At 36.5% G+C, this 24512-nt stretch overlaps 1 protein-coding gene across 24 annotated transcripts in view; it reads right to left on the bottom strand.

Moving 5' to 3' along the window:
• Nucleotides 1-24512, bottom strand: part of Kif1b (kinesin family member 1B) — a 151015-nt gene that overhangs the window by 92036 nt on the left and 34467 nt on the right. For 20 of the 24 annotated variants that reach the window (XM_078025246.1, XM_078025248.1, XM_078025254.1 and 17 more), the window contains exons 3-13: nucleotides 18396-18472; nucleotides 16214-16393; nucleotides 15045-15110; nucleotides 10900-11078; nucleotides 10239-10350; nucleotides 6721-6798; nucleotides 5963-6028; nucleotides 4264-4281; nucleotides 3018-3093; nucleotides 2192-2270; nucleotides 686-828 (exon numbers count right to left, since the gene is read on the bottom strand). In XM_078025246.1, coding sequence (XP_077881372.1) covers nucleotides 686-828; nucleotides 2192-2270; nucleotides 3018-3093; nucleotides 4264-4281; nucleotides 5963-6028; nucleotides 6721-6798; nucleotides 10239-10350; nucleotides 10900-11078; nucleotides 15045-15110; nucleotides 16214-16393; nucleotides 18396-18472 — 1074 coding nt within the window. The remainder of the gene's footprint in view (nucleotides 1-685; nucleotides 829-2191; nucleotides 2271-3017; nucleotides 3094-4263; nucleotides 4282-5962; nucleotides 6029-6720; nucleotides 6799-10238; nucleotides 10351-10899; nucleotides 11079-15044; nucleotides 15111-16213; nucleotides 16394-18395; nucleotides 18473-24512) is intronic. The other 4 variants (XM_078025247.1, XM_078025262.1, XM_078025265.1 and 1 more) reach the window with 1 other exon arrangement.

Genomic DNA, 24512 nt, shown 5'->3' with positions numbered 1-24512 from the left:
TGTGTTCCTGGTTTCAATCCCCATTGCCAGATAAACCCATGAAACAAATATAAAAACCTCTAAAAACTTTTTTTTTGGAGGAGGGGTTGGAGGGATACCAGGCATTGAACTCAAGGATGCCCTACCACTGAGCTACAACCCTATCCATTTTAATTAATTTATTTATCTTTTAGTTTTGAGACAGTGTCTCACTAAGTTGTTGAGGCTGGTTGTGATCCAAACTGTGATCTTCCTGCCTCAGCTCCCAAATTGCTGGGAGATATGTATCACTATGCCCAGCTCCAATAAATATTTTTATAAATTAACTCAGTGAAATTAAGCTTTACATTAAAAAAAAATCAATCAATCAATCAATCCATGGATAGCCTGGTACATACTATATAAAGGAATTCTGAGATCATATTCATTATTTTTCTTTTCTTGAACTGGAGTTCTTTCTATGTTGCCCAGACTGTCTGAAACCTTTAGCTCAAGCAATTTTCCCCACTTCATCCTCCAGAGTAGCTGGGATTACAGGTATGCACGACTGCACCTGGCTCACTGGATCTTTTTAAGAAAAAATACACATTAAACCACTTTTAGCACAATCTAGTGACCAAGTTCCTTAAATCTAAGTTTATTTTAAATATAAAGACCTAACGTTTATTTTAAATATATATTTTATGTTGTTTCTTAATTTACTTACTATCAATAATATCTCCCAGCCCCTGGGCACGTAGAAGGTCCTTCAGCCGTGTCACTTCCTCCTTTAATTCACGAACCAGTTTGGCATTGGGGTCCTCATTGATAACAGCATTGCATTTAATTTGTTTTGCACGATCTGCATATCTATAGATTCAAGAAGAAAATTCATTCTTGCCATTTCTCAGGTATTCTTCTTCATAAAAGTAACATACCATTACTTCTAAGTCAAACATCTTGAGTATTTATATATTTTATATGCCCCGATAATATATTTATATAAAGCTTTATAGTACCTTATAAAGATGAAAAAGGCTCAGATGAATTTAAGTGATTTTCCCAAGATAACAAAATAAATAAATAGCACAGAGAATGCAAACCCAGTTTGTTAGATTATAGAGTATTTTTTCATTTCTTTTACTATACCAAGGTATCTTCCTTTGGTGGGGGGGGCCACCGAGGGTGGTACTAGGATTGAATCCAAGGTGCTCTACCATTGAGCTACATCCCCAGACTTTTATATTTTGTTTTGAGATAGGGTCTTGCTAAATTGTCCTGTCTTCAGCCTCCTGAGTCACTGGAATTACAGATGTGTGCTCCTGCACCCAGTTTCAAAAGTTTTTTTTTGTTTTTTGTTTTGTTTTTTAATGATTACAAACTCAAGAAGACAGAGAGTTCCAGATGAAAGTAATAAAACCCATTCACATGCAAATATTTTCAGTTAAGTGAACATTCTGTGGGTAAATTATTTATTTTTTAATTTTTTTATAGTATGGGAGCTTGAACCTAGAGAGCCTTATGCATGCTAGGAATATCTCTGACACAGAGATACAATCCCAACCTTTTTTACTTTGAGACAGGATCTGGCTAAAGTACCCAGGTTGGCCTTGAACTTGCAATCCTCCTACCTCAGCCTCCTGAGTAGTTGGGATTACAGGTGTGTGCCACTATACCTGGCTTGATAAAGTTTTTTTAATGCCACATGTACTCATAATTGTATTACATAATTTTTACAACTTGAGCATTTCCATAAAGATAGAAGCTGTATTCACAGAAGGGAACACTTTTTAAAGAAATGAATAAGGAATATTTATTATTATATAGAAGTTGTTCAAAACTCTCATTTGAGCAATTTGAACATCTTTCCTTGAAAAAGTTCCTGACTTTCCCAATGAACTGCCAACCATAGACAGGTAAATTCCATTATTATAAAAATCACTCCCCCCCCCCATATATTCCCTGTAAACAGAGAAAGGGGGGCTGGGGTTGTGGCTCAGTGATAGAGCACTCGCCTAGCACATGTGAGAAGGCCCTGGGTTCAATCCTCAAATAAATAAGTAAAATAAAGGTATTGTGTCTAACTACAACTAAAAAATAAATATTAAAAAAAGAGAGAGAAAGGGATCACTGTTTACACAAATGACTATCAATGCAGCATAAGAAAAAATCCATGGTATAACAAAATGACTGAATGCGGGTCTATTTGGGAAGTAAGGTCAAATGAGAGTACCTCAGAGTGCTCAAAGTTTCATCATAGTTGATATCTGCTGGGCTAAGAGCAGCAACCATTGCAGTCCGAGAATTGCCACCTAAGAAAATGAATCAGATCTCAAATTATACTCATTTAGAAAGAATGTTATTGAATGTATCAAATCTAACAACTTTAACTCATATCCTAATATTTATCAAAGGCCAACAACTTTCTTAAATACCAGTCCCCATTCCAGGCACTGTTATACTCAACTACTGGTCTATGAATCTACTGGGTCCAGTTCTTGTTCTCTCACTCTCTCTAGAATCCACTGCAGTCAAGATAGCCACTCCATTAAAACTGGTGTTAGCAATGGGAAAGTCACTGCCTGGGGATCAGCCCAGTCTCTTTCTTCAGTCATCAACATCTGACATGGCTAATCTCTCCTTCTTCCTGAGAAGAAGGAGCAGCGAATGAAAAGCAGGACTGGAAAGTCAAGAAGTATCAGCAATAAGGAGAAGTAAGAGTTGGCAACATCTGATTATGGGCACCTCAGAGGAACATGAGGTTTGGAAAGAACTTTTGAGAAAGAAGCAAAAGTCTGAAGAAGCTATAGGGGATCAGGAGGATAATGCTTCACAGTTCATACTCTGAAATAAATGAAATATGGGAGAACACCCAAATTTTAAAGTGAATATAATTAGCTGAAATGAGAAGCAAAGATGAAAAAAAGCAGAACATTCAATTAGTAACATGAATAACTAAAGAAGATTCTTCCCCAAAACAGACACAAAAAAATTAGCCAATATGTAAACAGATTTCAAAAGATATCTATGATATGAATTTGTGTCAGTAGTCAACATACCTAGATTTTCTCGAAGAAGCCAAGTGAGTACAGAATCCCTGTAAGGAATGAAATCAGTTTTCTTCTTCTTTTTACTCTATTGAAGAAAAAGGACTAGACTTAGTATTGTTTAGGGGAAAAATTCACTTGAAAGGCAAATCAGTCTAAAATTCCCAAGCAAATCAAATTACAGATGAATTCCATCATTGTTGAAATTTATCATTCACAGTTTTAATTCTTCATAATATCCAAAGCTCATGCAATTATTTTTTTCATTTTATATCTTAATTTTGAAATTTCTATTATAACAAACACAACAGTCAAGAGAGTGTATAATGAGTTACCAGATACCCACATGCAGCCTCAACCATTAACAATATTTTGCCATAATTATCTTTCAATTACTCTCCCAAATACTTTTTTATATTCCTGAAACATTTTGTAGTAAGATGTAGATATATCTAAACATTTCAGCAGATAAGGATGTTCTTTTACAGAGTATAATGACCAAGTTCAGAAAAATTTTAACATCAATCCAATGTTGTTATTTCATATGCTGCCCATATCATGTCTGTTATAGGTCTCAGTGTTTAATGCAAACCCAGCATTTTACTCTAGGTACTTTAGGTACATATTTCTGACAGACAAGGACTTAAAAAAAAAAAAAAAAAAGATTATTATCACACTTAGCAAAATTAACAGTAATTCCTTACTACTGTCTTATATCCAGCTCTCAAACAATAAGTTTTATTTTTACAGAGGTATAAATATGAATCCTGTGCGTTCCCAGTGCTGGGGATACCGGCGTTTAACACCATGCCTGGCACCAGAGTCATTTTCATTAAGTAGGCTCAATTTAAAACTGCACAAGCCTCCTAGGTTAAGTTAGCCTTTCAGTTCTTCACAGAATGATGAGTCAAACTTTTCCACTAAATGAAGAAATTTCATTTATTGCCCTTTCAAGAGGTTTATAGAACTGTCAAAAGATAGTCCTATAGATCACTAGAACAAACATAAGATAATACAATGTAAAAGCTTCCTCAAATTTCTCTTGTTCCTTTATTTTTAATTCCTTTTCCAAAAAACATCATGTTCCTAAAGTAATTCTGGTGTGAAGTCTCATGATTTATGGTCACCCTAAACAGCCAGAAGACAACTGATAAAAAGTTCTTTGAAGGTTCCATTCCATGCTTCTATATATTCTCTGAGGATTTAAAACCATGAGTTGATTCTATAGCTAGTTCATCTCTACCAATTCCCACCATACCTTGCTGGTGCAGTTATCCTATAGACGAAAGCATTTAAGGGAGAGAACAAGAACACAGAATAAACCTCAAACAAAAAAATAGTGAAGTCATAGATTATGACTTCTCAGACACAGATAAGAAAACACTAATTCTACTTAAGCAATTTAAATGAGATTATTAGTGTACATCAGAGCACACATGATGAATACTTCCTTGGCTTCTGACCTAAATAATAAAGACGATTATATAAAAATTGTGTTAGCTCTTATGTTCCACTGTTAAGGAACAGGAAAGAATGAAGTTACAGTCATGTCCATGTGTGGTGGCACACACCTGCAATCCCTATAACTTGGGAGGCTAAGGCAGGAGTATTGCAAATTCAAGGTCAGCTTCAGAAACTCAGTAAGACCCTAAAGCAACTTAGCAAAACCCTGTTTCCAAAAAATAAATAAATAAACGAACAAATAAATAAATAAATAGAAAGGAAGGGAGAGAGAGAGAGAGAGAGAGGCAGGAAATTGGGGATATAGCTAAGTGGTAAAGAAACCTCAGTTCAATCCTCAATACTAGGGGGAAAAGAAAAAAGAGAGAAAGAGAAAGGCAGAAAGGAAGACAGGAAGGGAAATTACACTTCTGTGCTAAATAATGGCATTTCAGTCCATGTACAGACTGCATATATGATGCTACTCCCATAAAACTATAATAGTGCTGAAAAATTCCTAGGTGGTAGTACAACTACTGCTCACTTGTTTAAAACCTATTACACTATCAGCTGTATAAAAACACAGCATATACAATTAAGTACATAAGTGTCTGGTTTAATATTTACCATACTCTATTATTTTAGAGCATTCTCTACTTCCTAAAAAGAGTTTACTGTAAAATAGTATGCCATATGTCAGTAGCAGCCTCATGCATCTTGTGTTTACCTTGTCCACTGATTGCACCATTCTCTTGTGCTTGATTTAATCCCATGCTGTTCTGTTTCATCACAGTTGTAGGAGCAGTAAGCTCTACCAAAGCCAAGTTGTATAACTGTATACTATCAGGATTGTGTGAACATACTGTATGACACACCCACAATATCAAAACTGCCTAATGATGAATTTTCCAAAGCATACACTCCTTGTTAAGTGATGTATGCTGTGTTTTATTTTTATTTTTCACTTTTGTAGTGCTAGGGAACAAACCTTCACACATGTCAGGCAAACACTCTACCTGAGCTACATCCCCAGTATTCTATTGAGAAAAAAACTGCACAGGAAAAGGACATACAATAAATACACTTTTTTTTTTTTTTGGTGAGACATAAAGCTCAAAAAATTAGTCAAACCTTTGATTTTTTTGCTCTAGCCTTTATACATCTACATGTGCTTTCATTCTATGTTCAGCACAAACTCAAACTGTGTCAGACCTTCTGTCTTACCTGAAAAGTTCTAAAAGGAGAAAGGCAAGACTACATAATAGGGTCAAAACACAGCAGCCTTTGTAAACAAGCATAAAGTAACATCACGTCTACCTGCTGTACAAACAATTTCCCCTTAATAAAAATGAAGTAGCAGGGGATGTAGCTCAGTGGTGGAGAGCTTGCCTTGCACATGTGAGGCACTGGATTCAATCCTTGGCACCACATATGAATACAGGTATTGAGTCTATCTACAACTAATACATATATTAGTTGTAAAATATTATTTTTTAAAAATGAAGTATAAAACTTACCACCTCTGCCAAGGCTGAAATGACTTTGCCCAAAGTTGTAAGAGACTTATTAATATTTGCTCCTTCCTAAAATAAACATCAAACATGAAAGAATTAGGATGAAGAGTTTCTACTACTGTCACATCATTCATATAGAAGATAAGCTTGCCATATGCTAGCATATTTGTTGATGTCCATAAGTTCTAAAATTTCCTTTAGTCCTCAGTAACTTCTCCTCACACTTAATAACATGCTGAGGCCACATACCTACCTCATAGTTCCAAGTATTTTCCAGATATTTGTATTCCTAAACCTTACAGATGCAGCCTTCTTTCCACAAATCACCAATGTAAAATTTCTGGTCTTGTTAAACAATCTTTTGTTCTCATATCTGGATCTTGTATATCCTATTCCCATTACTGTCTTACTTCTAACTAGTCAAAATCTGCCTGTTTCCCAAACTGCAATTCAGATCTCACTCGACCATTATGTCTTCCCTAACTATTTTGTTATCCAACTTAACCTTTCTTTGAAGTCAAAAGATCCTCAGCTGGTCAAAATTTTCTATAAAGGGTCAAACATAAGTTTGTGGGTCATGTAATATCTGTCGCAACTCTGCAAAAGCATCCAAAGACAACATATCAACTGATGGATGAGCTATATTTCAATACAATTTTCTTTACAAAACAGGTGGTGAGCTAGATTTGTCCCACTGGCCATAGTCTGCTGACCTATGTTACAGAACACTGACAAGGCCACTTATTTGGTAAAATAGATACCTTTAATCGAGTTCCTTTGGCACCAGTTGAATCAGCTCGCTCACTTCCTGCGAGATCCACCAAGCTGATTTTACTAACCTAGTAAAGAACAGTAACATGGGGGCAATTCAAATAGAAGCAGAAAACATTTAAAAGCTGGAAATTCTTTTAAAGATTAAGGTATGAAGAAGATTAAAAATATTAGTGCTCTTAACCATGACTCAAGATGACAAAGACAACAATCATATATGAAAATCAGTTTAAGGAGCATATACATAAAGCTAGGGATGTGACTCAACATCTGACTGCAAGCTCAGCACATATGTGCACAACACGTGCACGCACACACACAGAGCATAAAATTCATGGCAACTATCTTGGTTCTAAAGTAGTAAAATGACTGTGGCTTGGATGTAATCTGTCTCCCAAGGGTTCATATGCTGAAAACTTGATCCTCAATGTGGCAATATTAAGAGTGTGAAACCTTTGAGAAGTGGAACATAATGGGAAGTCCTTAGGTCTATGGGGGTGTTGCTCTCTGAAGAGATTAGGGAGGTCCTTGTGGGACCCCTGAGTGAGTTCTCAAGGGAGAGTTGTTATAAAAGGACAAGGCTAGCCATTCCCCAGCTTCTTTGGCTTCCTGTGGGAGATGTGATCTCTCCTTTTTATACCTGCTCCCACCATTGTGATGCCATTTGTCATAAGGTCCTCATCAGAGTCAAATTTGATGTGGATGCCAATGCCCTGAACCTCCAGAACTATGAGTAAAACAAGCCACTTTCCACTTTCCTTTTCTTCTTCTTTTCCTCCCACTAGTATTGGGTAATGAACCCAGGGGCACTTTACCACCAAGCTACAACCCCAGCCCTTTTTATTTTTTATTTTGATACAGGGACTTGCTAAGTTGCCAAGACTGGACTCAAGCTTGCAATCCACCTGCCTCAGCCTACTAAGTAGTTGGGATTACAGGACTGTACCACAATGCCCAGCAACCTCTTTTCTTTATTAAGTTACTCAGCCTCAGGTATTTTGTTATATTAACAAAAACTGAACCAGTTCATAACTTCAAGACAAACATGACATTTTACTATAGTATGTCAAAATAATATATAAAACTCATTAGTGTAGTACTAAATGGTATGTTAAAAAAGAAGCTACAAGGAACCAGAACTCTCATATACTGTTGGTGGGGAAGTAAAATGTTATAGTCATTTGAAAAGTAGTTTGGCAGTTTCTTAAGAAACTAAATACTCATCTACCATAAGACTCAATATACAAACTGTGATGTATCTATATAATCTAATATTTGTCAGAATGAAAAGGAACAAACTACTGAAAAACTCTGTAACATAGTTGAGTCATAAAATCATTACACTAAGTCAAAGAAGCCCAGCAAAAAATAGAGCATGCTATATGATTCTATGTACATAAAATTCTAGAAAACAAGCTAATCTCTAGTGCAAAAGCAGATCAGAAGCCCAATGCAATGGAGTGGGCCTGTGATCCCAGCAACTCAGGAGGCTAAGGCATGAGGATTTCAAGTTCAAGGCTAGTCTGGGCAACTTAGAAAGACCCTGCTCAAAAGGGGAGAGAGTAGCTGGGGATATAGCTCAATGGTAAAGCACCTGGAGTTCAATCCCCAGTTCCAGTTCCACACTGTCCCCTCCGCCCCACCCCCCCCCCAAAAAAAAAACAAACACCAGCAGATCAGGAATTGCCTGCAATGGGGTAGTAGAGGTATACAGAGGTATTACAAAGGGGCCTAAAGCAACTTTTTTAGGTAACAGAAATTCTCTTAATCTGGATTGTGGAACTGGTTGCATAGTTATAAAAATATTTCAAAACATAGCTCAAATTTTACACTTTAAATATTTATAGTTTATTATATATCTCTGTAAAGTTGTTTTAAAACATTATATTTCAAGAAACTCTAGACAAAAGGTCCAAAATGGATTATCAAGAAAGATATTGGGCTGGGAGTATAACTCAGTGATAGAGCATTTACCAAGCATGCTCAAGGCACTAGATTCAACCCCAGCACCAAAGGGGAGAGAGAGCACTACAGCTACAGGATTAACATAATTAATTTTGCAGATTTAACATTGTGGGAAAAAGGCAAAACGTTTTCATATAGAATATCCCTTGGTGCCATTCAGAAAATCACTAACCACCAAATAGCATCAACATTATTACCTCTGGCAAAGCAAGTTATTTCATCACCTATAACTAGTATATTTTTTTAAATGATTTTAGCTGAAAGTAAATAAAATGTCATCAAGAAAAAAGGTGATTCTAGTTTTTAGTGACAATGGTATCACACACAATATACTAATTTTATACAGCAAAGGATCTTGTGTAACTGCTAGCACAATAAATCTAAATTCAGATTTAAGACTGCATGCCACTTAGGAATGCACACAGAGCAGAATTTAACTTTTTATTATTATTAACAGTAATAGCAACAAAATTAACATTTACTTGGGAGGCTGAGGCAAAAAAACTGCAAGTTCAAGGCAGCTTCAGCAACTTAGTGAGACCTGTCTCAAAATAAAAATTAAAAAAAAAAAAAAAAACAACTATTGGGGAAGGGGGAGGTAGGGCCTGACTGGTAACATAGCTCAGTGGTGAGGCACCTCTGGATTCATCCTAAGTACTATAAAAATTAACATTTATTAAGTGGCTACTCTGTACTAAACACTATCATATGTACTTAATCTAATATTAATACTTGATCCTTTTTAACAATTCTATAAGGGTGTTATAGGTGAAGAAAATGAGGCACAAAGAGGTTAAATAATTTGCCCAGGTTAATATATCTGAAAAGTAGCAGTCAGAATTCAAAGCAAGAAGTTTGAATTCAAAATCTATAAATTTTGGTTTTGGTATTGGGGATTGAACCCAGCAGTGTTTTAACACTGAGCTACATTCCCAGTCCCTTTTATTTTTTATTTTGAGAAAGAGTCTCCATAAATTGAAGGGGCTCGATATAGTGCTGGGACTGACCTGGAACTTGCAATCCTCCTGCCTCAATCTCCAGAGCTGCTAGGATAATAGGTATGCACCTCTGCAACTGGATTGCAATATTATGCAAAGTGAGAAATTAACAAGAACGGGTATTTGAAGAAATCCAGAGTTCTCATGGAGTTATATTTGTTTTCCAGGAATAAAACATATTTTGCTTGCCTAATCATTTTCTTCACCATTTAATCCCACAGTAATATTCTGTAGTAACATTATTAATATTATGGTTCAGTCAGGAAGAAAAGGATTTTCTCCCCACGGATCCGCTTTGCAGTTTATGAGACCCAAAGTCTTAAGACTGTTTTTTCTTAACTCTGCTTTCTATTCTGTGATTTTCTTTAAGAACCCATGATGAAACTGATACAAGATGGAAGAAAAATGTTAAGTACAGGCTATAAAGTACCCTCCGTTAAGTAAAAGAGGAATCTACCTCCCTTTCACAAAATACACAGGATAGTAAAGGGATTTCTCAAAATTCCCACCTCTGCAACTCAAACCTAGAGACAATGTTCTCCTACCTTCTCAGTGGAAAGGTTGGTCTCAGAGTCATGTTTCTTCTGGGTGAAAACAATGGTGAATACAGCGTGGGAACGGCTACTTGTTTCATTCATGTTAGTAGCTGCCACTGTCCTAAATAAACACAATGGTGACCACGTGACAATGGAATTCTTACATGTGGAGCAGCAGGCTCTACATTATAAGCATAACAATCACAAGTTATGGCCTTAAACTGTTAGACTGTCACTTACACAATTGCTCTTAATACTGTCTTATTTGTGAGCCCATCAAGATACCCCCTCCAACTCAAAAAGCGCCCCATCAGAATCATTTTTCATACTCCAGCTATCCCTTTAGAAACCACCAGAGCATTAAATTTTTATTCTTTATTAGGTGCTCATTTATTCCAGATTCAATTACTACCACCGATACACACAGACAAGATGACTAACACTTTACCACGGCTTGATTAAAACTTAAGGGTAAAACTTAACCAAAGTTCTGTTTCAGTAGTATATTGTTTTGATGAGAAGAAAGACAGAGGCCCCCAACTCTCCAGCATGTGAGACTAAGTGAACTGAAGCAACTTTTATCACTATCATCATGGGATAGTCATAAATAGGAAGAAAGAGCCCCAAAATGTGCCAAAGGCCTCAGTCATTAGCCAGTTTTCCACCATACCTGGCTTTGTTCCCAGCATCCATGAGGTCAGCAATATCTGTGTAGGAAGTGACCGCCAGTTTCGACAGATCCTCCACATAGGGTCCAAGAAGTGGGTGTTCACGCACACGCAAATTACCCTTGTTTTTTGGATTCAGCAAATCTCGTACTCTTTCACAGTAAATTTCCATGTAGCTCACCTAGGAACATATTATTAAAGTGAATTAAAGGACCTGGAAAAAGAAACCACAGACAGCAAAAATATTTTTTTTTAATTTTTATTTTTTGTAGTTGTAGATGGACAGAATGCCTTTATTTGTTTACTTTTATGTGGTGCTGAGGATCAAACCCAGTGCCTCACGCATGCTAGGCAAGCACTATAGCTCTAAGCTATAGCCCCAGCTCAAAGCAAAAAGATTTTTAAAGAAGTTTTTAAAAAGCTCTACAATTAGGGATCAGTAACCTTTACAAAGTGAAATGTCAAAGTTCTAGGCCCTTGGGGCTTGGGTTATAGCTTAGTGGTAGAGTGCTCACCTCGCACATGCGAGACCCTGGGTTCGATCCTCAGCACCACATAAAAATAAATAAGTGAAATAAAGGTATTGTGTCCAACTACAACTTAAAAAAAAAAAAAAGTTCTAGGCCCTTTTTTCTATTAGTAGTATGCACCCTGTGTAGGTTAGAACCCACCTTCTGACTTTGCAGGGAAGGAAGGTTTTATCTCTGGCACATAATGGTTGCTACTTGTCTTAGGCAGAAAAGATATTTTAGTAGCAATTTATCAGTTATCAATTTTAAATGTACATACTACTGTCAGTAATGGAAATTTAAATTTCCAACTCCAAGGGTTGGAAAAAAAGAATTCTATCAGAGTTAAAACCAAGGAACAATATTAATATTCCAGAGCAGGGAGGACAAGAGACCAGTGACTAATTCTTTAAGACTGACCACACTGTTATGAACTACGGACAACATATATACCAGAAGGACTGAGGGCTGGCTGATAATTCATAGTGGCCTAATTGAGACCTAAAAAGAGGAGGAAGCCTCAGAAAACAGATATTTCATAAATTCTTGTGTCACCAGCAGGACCATGCCTACCATGATGATGAATGAATTAGGCTTAACCTGAGGCAATTACACAATTTGTCTAATCAATTCCCTTCCAATTTCATGCTTACCAAACCACTACCAGGATTCCAAAAGAGGTTTGTGCACAGAAAGATAATAAACTAGGTCTTGCAAAGTGAGTGTTCTGGTCTTAGTTATTCCTCATGGAATAATAAGAGCCAATATATTTGGTTTCCTAACATCAGCCAAATGAGCTTCACTCAAGAGTCTGACTTTGAAGGATGGTTTTGTTCCCAATGTATCTATAAAACCAGCCTTCTAAACACATAAGTCTCTCTCTGATCTGGGATATATTCACCATGGTAGGCCACTTTATGATGTATCCCAGGAATTAGATCCTTCTGCATCACTGTGCTACAGGAATACAATATAAACTGCATTTTTCAACTTAAATTTCTACAGACACATTTTCCAAGTATTTGCGCTGGACCTTATCTCCATTTCTACTGCCTTTCTTCTTTTTTCAGTCTCGATCTGTATTTTTATATTGGTTTTTAAAAGTCAGTTAAAAATTAAAAATCCTGAAAGTAAATCATCTATTATGGGAGTAAAACAACAGGACAACAAATTTTGTTTCTGACAGCAATTCACACTAGAAAGTGAAATGACTTGTTTTAATCATGTTTGTCTACTTAAATTCATACAATCCTGAACTCCCAGAAGATACATGTATCTAACAAAAAGTTGTTCTTTTTCACTCAAATGTGAGATTAAGTGAACCCAAATAACTTGAGAGAAGATTAGTGTACACCACTGCTTATTCTCTACTATGTGAATCCATCCAAAGTCATTATTATTTATTTTACTTATGAACCAACCATGACAGACCTCACTTGGCAAATCCAATTCACCGACCATCTTCCAGACATAGTCTAGGCACCTGACAGACATCAATAAATAAAACAAAGATGCTGCCCTTGGGACTGGGGTTATGGCTCAGCAGTGGAGTGCTTGCCTCATATGTGCAAGGCCCTGGGTTCAATCCTCAGCACCACATAAAAATAAATAAAGTTATTGTGTCAAAAAAAAAAAAAAAAAAAAAAAAACGCTGCCCTAGTGACCTTTATAATTCTAGCAATGGTGACTATGAGGAATAACAAATGCAATAAGTAGATAGTTTATGAAGTAAATTAGAACATGATGAATACTGCAGGAAAAAGAAAACCAGAACAAGCGGGATTTAGGATTGCTGGGGCAGAGTTATAGTGTTAAATACAGTGGTCAAGGTCAGTCTTGCTGAGAGGGTAAGATTTGAGCAAGGACATGAAAGAAGAGGGAAATTTAGAAAAATAAATCTAGGGGAAGGGCAGAGAGCATGGTTCAGTGGTGGAGAGCTTGCCTAGCATGTGTAAGGCCCTGCATTTGGTCCCTGCACTATAAAAAAATAAACAAACAAACAAAATATATATATATATATATATATATATTTAAGTTATTAAAGACAGAGAGAAAAAGAAATCCAGGGGAAGAACCTTTCCAGCAGAAGGAAGAGTAAATATAAAAATCCTGAGGAAAGACTGCTCCTGGCATATTCTAGAAACAGCAAAATACCAATATAGCTGAAGCAGAGAATAGAGAAAGAAGTAGGAAAGGGGGTTAGAAAATGTGACAAGGAACCATAGTATCCACAAGGGATCCAATTTGTACTTCAAAATAAGTCTGTGAACTCTAATTTGAAAGGAAATGGCATCTTCTTTTATTATCTATAAGCTCAAACATTGTAGCACCTGATTTAAAAAAAAAAGAATGGTTATGGGATGAGCCAAGCTGTTTAGAAAATTCATCTCAACATAAAGTATTCTTAGAGCACATGCACTCTTTGGTCTATGATAGTCACAAGGCAGAAATTCATGCAATGCCTTATAGGTTAAAGAAAAACTCAAGGCCACTAAGTGGAATAATGAGGACTTAAGTCCTACAGAAAATTACAACACAGAGCAGGATATAGCCTGGTGGTAGAGCACTTTCCTAGCATGTGTGAGGCCATGAATTCAATCCTCAGCACCACAAAGAGAAAAAGAAAATCACAACATATACTAAATAAATGTTATTAAATAGTTTGCTTGATTATGCTAAGTAAAGCTAGCCAATCCCTAAAAAACAAATGCCAAATGTCTTCTTTGATATAATGAGAGCAACTAAGAATAGAGCACGGAGGAAGAGCAGGAGAAAAAGATTAACATTCAACAGAGACATGAGGTGGGAGGGAAAGGGAGACAAAAGGGAAATTGCATGGAAATGGAGGGAGACCCTCATTGTTATACAAAATTACATATAAGAGGTTGTGAGGGGAATGGGAAAATAAACAAGGAGAGAAATGAATTACAGTAGATGGGGTAGAGAGAGAAGATGGGAGGGGAGGGGAGGGGAGGGGAGGGGGGATAGTAGAGGATAGGAAAGGTAGCAGAATACAACAGTTACTAATATGGCATTATGTAAAAATGTGGATGCGTAACCGATGTGATTCTGCAATCTGTATTTGGGGTAAAAATGGGAGTTCATAACCCACTTGAATCTAATCTAATCATATGAAATATGATATGTCAAGAGCTTTGTAATGTTTTGAACAACCAATAAAAAAAAATAGTTTGCTTAAAAGGCAGCTTAATTTCTCAGAACAACAAGCTCACTTTAATAAAACACCTCAATTTCAGTTACTATGAAAATGAATACCAAAAATGTGTGTGTGTGTGTGTGTGTGTGTGTGTGTGTGTGTGTGTGTGTGTGTAACAGCAGCTTCAGAAAGCACATATGCAAATCAGGGACTACCCCAGATGTGCTTGTCACAACTGTAATCCCAGCTACTCAAGAAGCTGAGACTGGAGGAACACAAGTTACAGGTAAGCCTGGATAACCTAGAGAGAGCCTGTCTCAAAATAAAATTAAAAAGGGCTAGGGATGTAGGTCAGTCGTAAAGTACTCCTGGATTTATTAATCCTCAATACCAGTTAATGAATGAATGAACAAACAAGTAAATTTAATGTTGGAGGAACAGGAATACAGAGGCCCCTGATTTCAACCACGACTACACTCACCTCTACAGAATAAGACATCTCTTCATTGCAATTGTCATTGATCTTCTCAAAGAGCTCTTCACACAACTAAGGAAGCAGAATAAAAGAAAACATGAGTTGCCCAAATCAGAGAAGTACTGTTATTCACAAGTGCTAAGTGAATTAGCAAAGCCCCCTTTCTCTTTCTCTCTCCACATCATAAACCTCAAGGTAGGATTAACATTTTGAATGGAATTTTTTAAAACTTTGAATACGCTCTTCTTATATATCTGTATTCTCCCTCAATAATTGAAACTTGATTTTGTTTTCTGAAGAAGAAAGTCACATTTGAGGGAGAAAGGGAAAGTCAGCTTTTTACAGAAGTTGTATCACCATCATGTTAAACACATGTGAATCTGCTTCTGTGTAGTACTTGTGACTCTACTGTCAATATTACTGTAACAATGAAACTATTAGGACAACATTTGCACTGATGTATTGCTGATGCTATACATCAATTTGTTATCAGTGACTATATAAATAGATAGATAACTTATAGACACAGATGAAGAATTTATACTATTTGGAAGAGGCAAATAAGGAATTTTTAAGAATAATCCTTCCTCTATAAAACTTTCCCTTTACTACTACATCAAGACTCCTCACCCTTATATGAGATGCTACTCTACTGCAAAGTGACCTTTCTTGACAGGAAATATTAAATTTTTCTTGATCTGGAAAATTTTAAACTTCATCCTATCCCCTGTATTTCTTCTGTAAAATATGTGATATTTTAATAAAAACAATAAAAATGCTACTGAATTTCCATTTGCTATACTTTTAGCATAAGGCAATCATATACTACAATGACAATCATACTTTAAAGCAATTTACACTTTGAAAAATGAACTATATGTTTGTGATTCTCTAGAAGTCTGAATGGAATTTGAAATTTACAACAAATGGTAATTTTGAAATAATAATTATATTTAAAAAAACACGCTTTTTCAGGACTGGGACTACTATATACGAAGAAGGACAATTCCTAAATACATGTCTTAATATAAACATATTTTAATTAAAAAATTAACCAGAGCCTCACACAAGCTAGGCAAGTGTTCTACCTAGCAAATCCTAGTCCTTGAATAAATATTTGCAAAATAAAAATATCTGTTAAAGCAATTTAAGTTTTTTGCTGTTTTATTTTTTACCTGGGGAATGATGCCAGCCTGACTTTCTTCTTGTTTACCCATCATTGTATAAGATTTCCCAGCACCAGTCTGCCCATAGGCAAAAATACAGACATTATAACCCTCAAAGGCATGTAAGAGCATTTCCTTTCCGATGTCATTGTACACACGATTTTGAGATGCAAAACAGGGATCTTCAGGCTGTAAAGATCAAAAATAAAGAAAAATAAATGGCATTCTATTCATAATCCATATTTATTTGATTGCTTCCATAATAAATAAGTGTTTAGAATCAGAATAGAAATCCAAAACATGCCACACATTTTTAACTATCTACTACATGAAGGTTTTGTTGTTTTCTCATTCTTCTCCTTCCTGCCCACCTAAGCTCTATTAAGAGGCATCCAGGTCAGCCATGCACAAAAACTTCAAGGTGAAATTTATCTGGCATAATTATGTTTCATTTTCCATAACCTTATACTCTGTTCATAAGGAGCTCCAAGAAGATTTTCTTAAGTAGAAAATGGGAATAAAAGATCAAAGGTCTGGTCCACATTAAAAAAATACTTCTTTGAACTCACTTAGCTAATGAGGCTCTTTTCAATAAACATAGCTTTCAGTGAAGAATGCTTACAATTTATTCCAGACTATTCCTTAGCTTTCGTTGATAGTTTTTTTTTTAATATTTATCTATTATTTAGGTGTAGATGGACACAACACAATGCCTTTATTTTTATGTGGTGCTGAGGATCGAACCCAGGTCCCACCAGTGCTAGGGGAGCGCTCTACCGCTGAGCCACAATCCCATCCCTCATTAATAGTTTAAAACATCTCTTACTCCTCAATGTAAAACAGGACAAACAAAAACTAAACCATACAACAGAGACGGATGGTACAAAAGCAAACTCCAGTTTAGAACAATCCCTAAAAGTCAGTAAACACTAGGGTAATACAGTGAGTAAAGGTGCCATGGTGGCCCCTATTCTCCATTTTCCTAGATGTTAATGATATCTTGTTTTCCTTGTGGATCTGCAGGTTCTTTCCAAACATTCAGAACACACCGATCTACTATGATTTTAAAAAAGAAAATAAAAAACAAGCCAGTTGTGGTGGCCCACAGCTACTCTAGAGGCTGAGGTAGGAGAAGCACAAGTTGGAGGCCAGCATGAGCAACTTAGCAAGATACTGTTGCTGGGGCTGTAGGCAAAGTAGAGCATTCACCTCACATGTATGAAGCACTAGGTTCAATCCTCGGCACCACATAAAAATAAAAAAAGACTGAGGATAGGGCCGAGGATATAACTCAGTGGAAGAGCAACCCTGGATCTATTCCCAGTAACACAAATCAAACTAACAAATGAACAACAATTTAACTGAGGTCATTCCAATCTTCCTAGATACATCTTCAAAATTTTAACTTAAAACTAGCAATATACTGGGGCTGGGGTTGTGGCTCAGCAGTAGTATGCTCCCCTAGCACGTGTGAAACCCTGGGTTCGATCCTCAGCACCACATAAAAATAAATAAATAAAATAAAGGTATTGTGTTCAACTACAAAAACTAAAAAATAAATACTAAAAAAAAAAAAACGAACTGGCAATACACTAAGCAATTTGGCACTACCTAAGATCTGTAAGTACAGTAACATTCATAATGCAAATCCTAAAATACTTCTAAATAAATCCTCAAGGAATATCTAAATCAGAGTAAATTAGATTCCATATTTAGTGTAAACTAAATGCTTATATGTATATGTGTGTGTGTGTGTGTGTGCATGTGTCTGTGTATATATATATATATATATATATATATATATATGGTACATAAACTTTCCATCAAATAAAATACTTTGTTTTATTCTTTAGATAATATTCACTATATCAAAAAAATGTAGTCATGGCTGAGCATAGGGCACATGCCTGTAATCACAGCAGCTCAGAAGACTGAGGCAGGAGGATTGAGAGTTCAAAGCCAACTTCAGCTAAAATGAGACACTAAGCAACTCAGTGAGACCCTGTCTCAAAATACAAAACAGGGCTAGGGATGTCGCACTCAGTGGTTGAGTGCCCCTGAGGTCAATTCCAGTACCACCACCACCACCCCCAGAAAAAGTCATGCTTGACCACACTTACAAACCAAGAATAAGACCAGCTCCAGCAGGGAAAATACTAACATGAAAGTAAAGAGGAGGAAAGAAACTCACCGAGGTGTGAGACCAATAGGAGTAGTCGAAGCTGAAGGACTTTGGTGCTTCCTTTGGGTTCTTTGGGTTAATAATACCTAGAGGATGAAAATGTTTCCATTAAGTCTCTCAGTAACAAGTTCATTAATTCAAAATAATATTATACTGTATGTTCAAAAATATCTAAATCAGTATATTCATAGCAATGAATCTTAATAGGGCAATCAAAACAAAAGTATCATGGTTTTGTTTGTTTTTTTTTTAGTTGTAGTTGGGTATAATATCTTTATTTTATTTATTTAATTTTTATGTGGTGCTGAGGATCTCGAACCCAGGGCCTTGCATATGCAAGGTAAGTACTCTACCACTGAGCCACAACCCCAGCCCCAAAAAGTATTTTGAAGACATAATTTACATATGGAACTTCAAAAAACTCAGGCCAACAACAGTTAAGTGGGTGTTACCAGTATTCAGAACAGAGGCAAATATACAGTGAGTTCCCAGAAAATATTCTGTGATTGAATGTTTATCATCCTCCCTAGGAAAGTAGCAGTCAAAATTTAGAAATGAATCATGTTAGAAGTTCAAGGTACCTCACAAAGTTTGAAATATGTCAACAAATCAGAAATAATTAGAAAAACATTGCATTAATCCAACCACAATTTGTAACCAATTCTTTTTACAGATCTTACAATCTACTTCAGAAAAGCATTTGAAAATGAAGCATTCGTAGTTGAAATCCTTGGTTGACAATAATGAATATGTAAGTTATTACATATGAAGTATGCACATATATGTGTTTATACAGTGGAATTGCAGACTACTAAATTTTCTGTAGAATGTTAAGTTACTTTTTGACTTAAAAGCATGAAATCACTGTCCATATTGAAAGTGATTTGTCGTTTAATCCACCCTAAACTTCAGGGGCTGACTGTGAAGCTTAATATCTTCCTTTTTCATACACACAAAGCTTCTAGCTCCTCATATTTCACATGAAACAGAATCCTTGTAACATGTGGTCATGAAATCTGGAAGACTGGACATCTCAACAAATCTGCTTCTCTAAAACAGGGCCACATCCCAGACTATCAGTGAGATCAGGATTAAAAAATAAATCTGTCTCAGGCAGCTGCTGCTCAGGACACAAATAGCAACAGTTGCTATGGTGCTTAGCTCCCTCTCTTGCTCACGCTCGCTCGCTCGCTCGCTCTCTCTCTCTCTCTCTCTGGATTCCACTGGGTACAGCCACACACTTACGTTCCAACCTCAAATGCTGACAGAGTATTAATAAGGCTCACACTGCACATAATCATGTGACAAGGGGACACAGTTCTAGAAAGAACATCTCTCAAAACACAAATGGTAATCTAAGCAAGGAAGTGTACTTCTTTTAAAAATATTTAATTTTTAGTTGTAGTTGGACACAATTCCTTTATTCCATTCATTTATTTTTATGTGGTGCTAAGGATCAAACCCAGGGCCCTGAGTATGCTAGGCGAGTGCTCTACCACTGAGCCACAACCCCAACCCCAAGGAAATGTACTTCTAACCAAAAGGTACTATATACAAGATTTAAATAACTGCCAACATATAAAGAGCAGTTACTCAATGGCAGAAGTATTTTTTGTTTATCTCTTTAATTCTCCCAACTGCTTAAGAGGCAAATGTTTTCGCATTCTCATTGTATAGGTGAAACAGGCTCCAGAGCTCACGCTTTTAGCCAAATACCATCATTTAAATGCCTACTCTCTATGTCTGTGAGCAAATGCCAAGACAAAGGACAGTAAGGCATTTTGTGCATATGCATAATTATACCATTTCAAAATTAAACCACCACCATTATTTAAAACCCCCTATCCATTTAAAACTTGGAATTACAAGGATCATATACCATACAAACTCTACCAACAAAATGGAAATTAGCATCCCACTGCATGATCCAGATTCTGGATTTCAGTGACTTGGCAATAAGAACTCCATTAAAGCCAGGTGGCACACACCTGTAATCCCCATGGCCCAAGAGGCTGAGGCAGGAGGTCTACAAGTTCAAAGCCAGCCATAGCAACTTAGCAAGACCCTCTCTCAAAATTTTTAAAAAAATAAAATAAAAAACAGGCTGGGGATGTGGCTCAGTAGTTAAGCACCCCTGGTTTCAATCCCCTATGCAAAAAAAAAAAAAAAAAAAATCTGATGAAATGCAGGGTACTCCCTCTAAGATAAGTATCTTTACCACTCTAAAACAAAACATTTCCGATCTCTGCAAATTTTTTTAAAGTCACATTTCATACATTCTTTTAGCTACTAACTTTTGAGAAAGAACCAATTCTCACATCCTATCCCATCACTGTCTTTTTTCTAGAAAAGAAAAAGAAAAGTACACCAACGAGTTAATTTTTTCAAGGTACATATGATCCTTCCCTCCTTCTCAGGATTCCCTTCTCCCAGATCTGTAAAAATTCTGATACCAGTTATTTTTCCTTATTTATATCTTCAAAACCAATCTACAATGGACTGTGGTTGTGGCTCAGTGGAGAGCATTTGCCTAGCAAGCGTGAGGCACTGGGTTTGGTCCTTAGCACCATGTAAAAATAAATAAAGGTGGGCTGGGGATGTGGCTCAAGCAGTAGTGCCGCCTGGAATGCGTGCGGCCCAGGTTTGATCCTCAGCTCCACATACAAACAATAATGTTGTGTCCGCTGAAAACTTTAAAAAAAAAATATATATATATATATATATATTTAAAAAATTCTCTCTCTCTTAAAAATAAATAAATAAATAAAGGTATTGTGCCCATCTAAAAATATTTTTTTAAAAATCTATACCTACCAACAATGAACACCTTTTAACATAAATATACAGTTTTTTAAAGAAAAGTTCTTTAGGGTCTAGGGTTGTGGCTCAAGCAGTAGAGCACTTGCCTAGTACTTATGAGGCCCTTGATTTGATCCTCAGCACTACATAAAAATAAATAAATAAAATAAAGTTATTTTTTTAAAAAGAGCTCTTTATAGGACTGAGGATGGAGCTTTCTGGTAGAGTATTTTCATGGCAAGTGCAAGGCCCTGGGTCCCATCCCCAGAAATGCAAAGAAAAAAAAAGCCTCTTTATATTTGACAAACAACATTAAATTTACCCAGAATATTTAAACAGAATTCAATTTCCAAATGAGAAATGTAAGACACTTTAGAACAATATAGAAATTCAATATCGATATTACCTCTTTCAGAAGGCACTGCTGATTTCTACATCTTAAAATCAGTACCTGTAGAGTTATTTTGTTCTTTATAATTATATATACATCATATAATTATAAAGAATACAATAACTTGAATACATTTTTCCTAATAAAAAAATTTTAAACAATAGAACTTGGAAACGAAAAAAATTTTTACAGGGATAAAATCTCAATAACAGCATTTACACTCATTAAACCCTCTATAAAAAGCCCTTAAAGGCCACGGTTATTTCCATGGACAATGAGTTAGTGTTTTTAAATATGCCAAACAATTTTTCTTGTTCTTCCCCACCGACCATCACTGAGGATTGAACCTAGGGGCTCTTTACCTGAGCTACATCCCCAGCCCTTGTCATTTTTTATTTTGAGACAGAGTCTTGCTAAGTTGCCCAGGCTAGCTACAAACTTGTGATCCTCCTGCCTCAGATTTTAGAGTAGCTAGAAACACAGGTGTATGCCATCATACCCAGCAGTATTTTTCTTTCTGAATTAATAATGATTGAAGTCTACCTCCCTATCTCTAGCCCAATAAAGAAATTGGAAGATTCTGACCTAAAAGGGAAGGGGAAGGCCTGGGGTTGTGGCTCAGCGGTGGAGTGCTCACCTGGCATGTGCGGGGTGCTGGGTTTAATCCTCAGCACCACATAAAAAATAAATAAATAAAATAAAGGTATTGTGTCTGACTACAACTAAAGGAAAATATTTTTTTAAAAAGGAAGAGGAGCAGCTCAAGAGGCTGAGGCAAAAAAAAAGCACAGGTTTGAAGCCAGACTCAACAACTTAGCGAGGCTCTAAGCTAACTTAGACCTTGCCTCAAAATTAAAATAAAAAGGGCTGGGGATTTTTGGCTTGGTAATTAAGTGCCACTGGATTCAATCCCCAGTATGAAAAACAAAAACAACAACAAAAGGGTGGAGGACGACAGTATTATTCTATCTTGTAATAGAACACTGGATTTGGCGTAAAGGACCAACATCAGTGCATACATATTAGTACATCATTTAATACAAGTTTATAAAGAAATATTATACTTAGATTTTTGTGTGTGAGACTCTGGGTATTACAGTGCCCATCTTCTGCTTCCTGGCTGCCATGATGTTCTATCTCATCACAAGCCCAACCACGGACTGAAACCATGAGCCAAAATAAATCCTTCCTCCCTTTCAGTCGATTTTATCTAAACTTTTGTCACAGTCACAAAAAGCTAATGAACACAACCACACTGTAAATGATGAGAGATGTTAACTCATCAAATTAAGAAGCCAAATCCAGTGAAGGCTTATGACCAAGGCAAGGATTTTTAGTTTTACTCTAAAAATAATAAGAAGCTAGTGAAGAATTTTAAGCAGAGGGGCAGCATATCTGATTTATACCTCTAAAGTATGTCTGGCTACTACATGGGGACATGGGTAGAAAGCAGAGACAAGAAGCTATTGTAATACTGATTTTGGGTTAAAGTAAAAATAGTAAAAAGTGATTGAGGATTTATTATGAAGGCAAAGACAATACTGATGGAATCTGTGAGAAAAAGGGAAAAGGCAAGAATAACTATTTTTGATCTGTGCAACTAAAAGAATGGGTAATGAAAGAGCAGCCACTTTGGTTGGGTGAGAAAGGGGGAAACCACAGTTCTGTTTAGGACATGTTGGGTTTGAGACACTTCTTAAGACTTTCAAGTAGAGTTAAGCTGGCATTGGGTGGACAACTCTAGGCATAGAGTCCTACAGAAAGATCCAGGCAGAAGAAATTAACCTGAGAGTCATTGTTCCAATGGCATTTAAAGGCTTGGGACTGGAAGAAATCACCTGCAGGGTCTGTCTTCTCTGGAGATAGAGAAATAAGGACAAAGGACTGTTTGGGTGAAGAAGAACTGAGAATGGCCTAGAGGAAGGCAATAGGGAGGGCACGGGGTATGGCAGCCAGGATATGAAAGTGATTCAGGAGGCAGGCAAGCTATGTTTCCTACCATTACTACAGTGATCTTCATTAAAACCAACTTCAGGACTCCCCAGGGAATGAGTCTTTGCTCAGACTGTCTCGTGATTTTCCAATCCCTTGCTCTGCTAACCTGCTCCTTTGGGCCCTGGATCCAGTAACCATTCAAATCTTGTCTGCTTTCAAAGCTGTTTTCTTGAGTCTTCCTTCATGAATCTGAAAGGCAGCCACAACATGTAAGACCTGAATGTTTTCCCCTCAAGTCCAAAAGGATGACCCCTCATTCATCCTCTCCATAGAACCCTCATACCTTCATTCTGTCTTCAAATTTTGTCCCCATGCTATAGCCAACACTGGTTACCTCAGGAAAGCCAAGGACACTCAGGATAGTGTCCTTACTATCAAGGCTGTATTTACCCTTATCCATGAGAATCATCTTCAAAACAGTGATCACAAAATGTTACTTATGAACCTCAGCTGACCATGTTCTCTTTCTTGGAGCCACTCCAAGTCAAAATTACTAGCCATATAAAGTCTGTTAAATGCCTCAATTTAACCCTTTTTTCTCCTTGTCTTTTTTCCAATTTTATTATCTTGCCATCTTTATGCAGAAATGATGTTTTCATCACTGAGCCCTAGAAAATAAGGCAGTCAAAACAACATTTGTACTTAAAAGCCTTTTTATCCTGCAGGATAAATGTGTTTATCTAATATCTCAAAGTCTCTAATGTAGTAATTATACTGTTGCTAGCAAACTACTAAGATTTTGTCTGTGGCTATAATTAACATATCAGTATAGCAACACTGTAACTTTATATTAACTTTTCTCACAAAGCATGTTCCCGGCTTGTTAAAAATTCCAGTGGTATCTTCAGTACAACCATCCTCTTCCAAATCCTCAAATAACAAAAATCAAGAAAAATAGTATACAGGCTGGGGTTGTAGCTCAGTGGTAGAGCACTTGCCTA

This window comes from Ictidomys tridecemlineatus, chromosome 11 (genome assembly GCF_052094955.1).
Source record: "Ictidomys tridecemlineatus isolate mIctTri1 chromosome 11, mIctTri1.hap1, whole genome shotgun sequence".
In the NCBI taxonomy this organism is placed as follows: Eukaryota; Metazoa; Chordata; class Mammalia; order Rodentia; family Sciuridae; genus Ictidomys; species Ictidomys tridecemlineatus.
The sequence above is the reverse complement of the archived record's forward strand: the minus strand, read 5'-3'. Positions and strand labels throughout refer to the sequence as shown.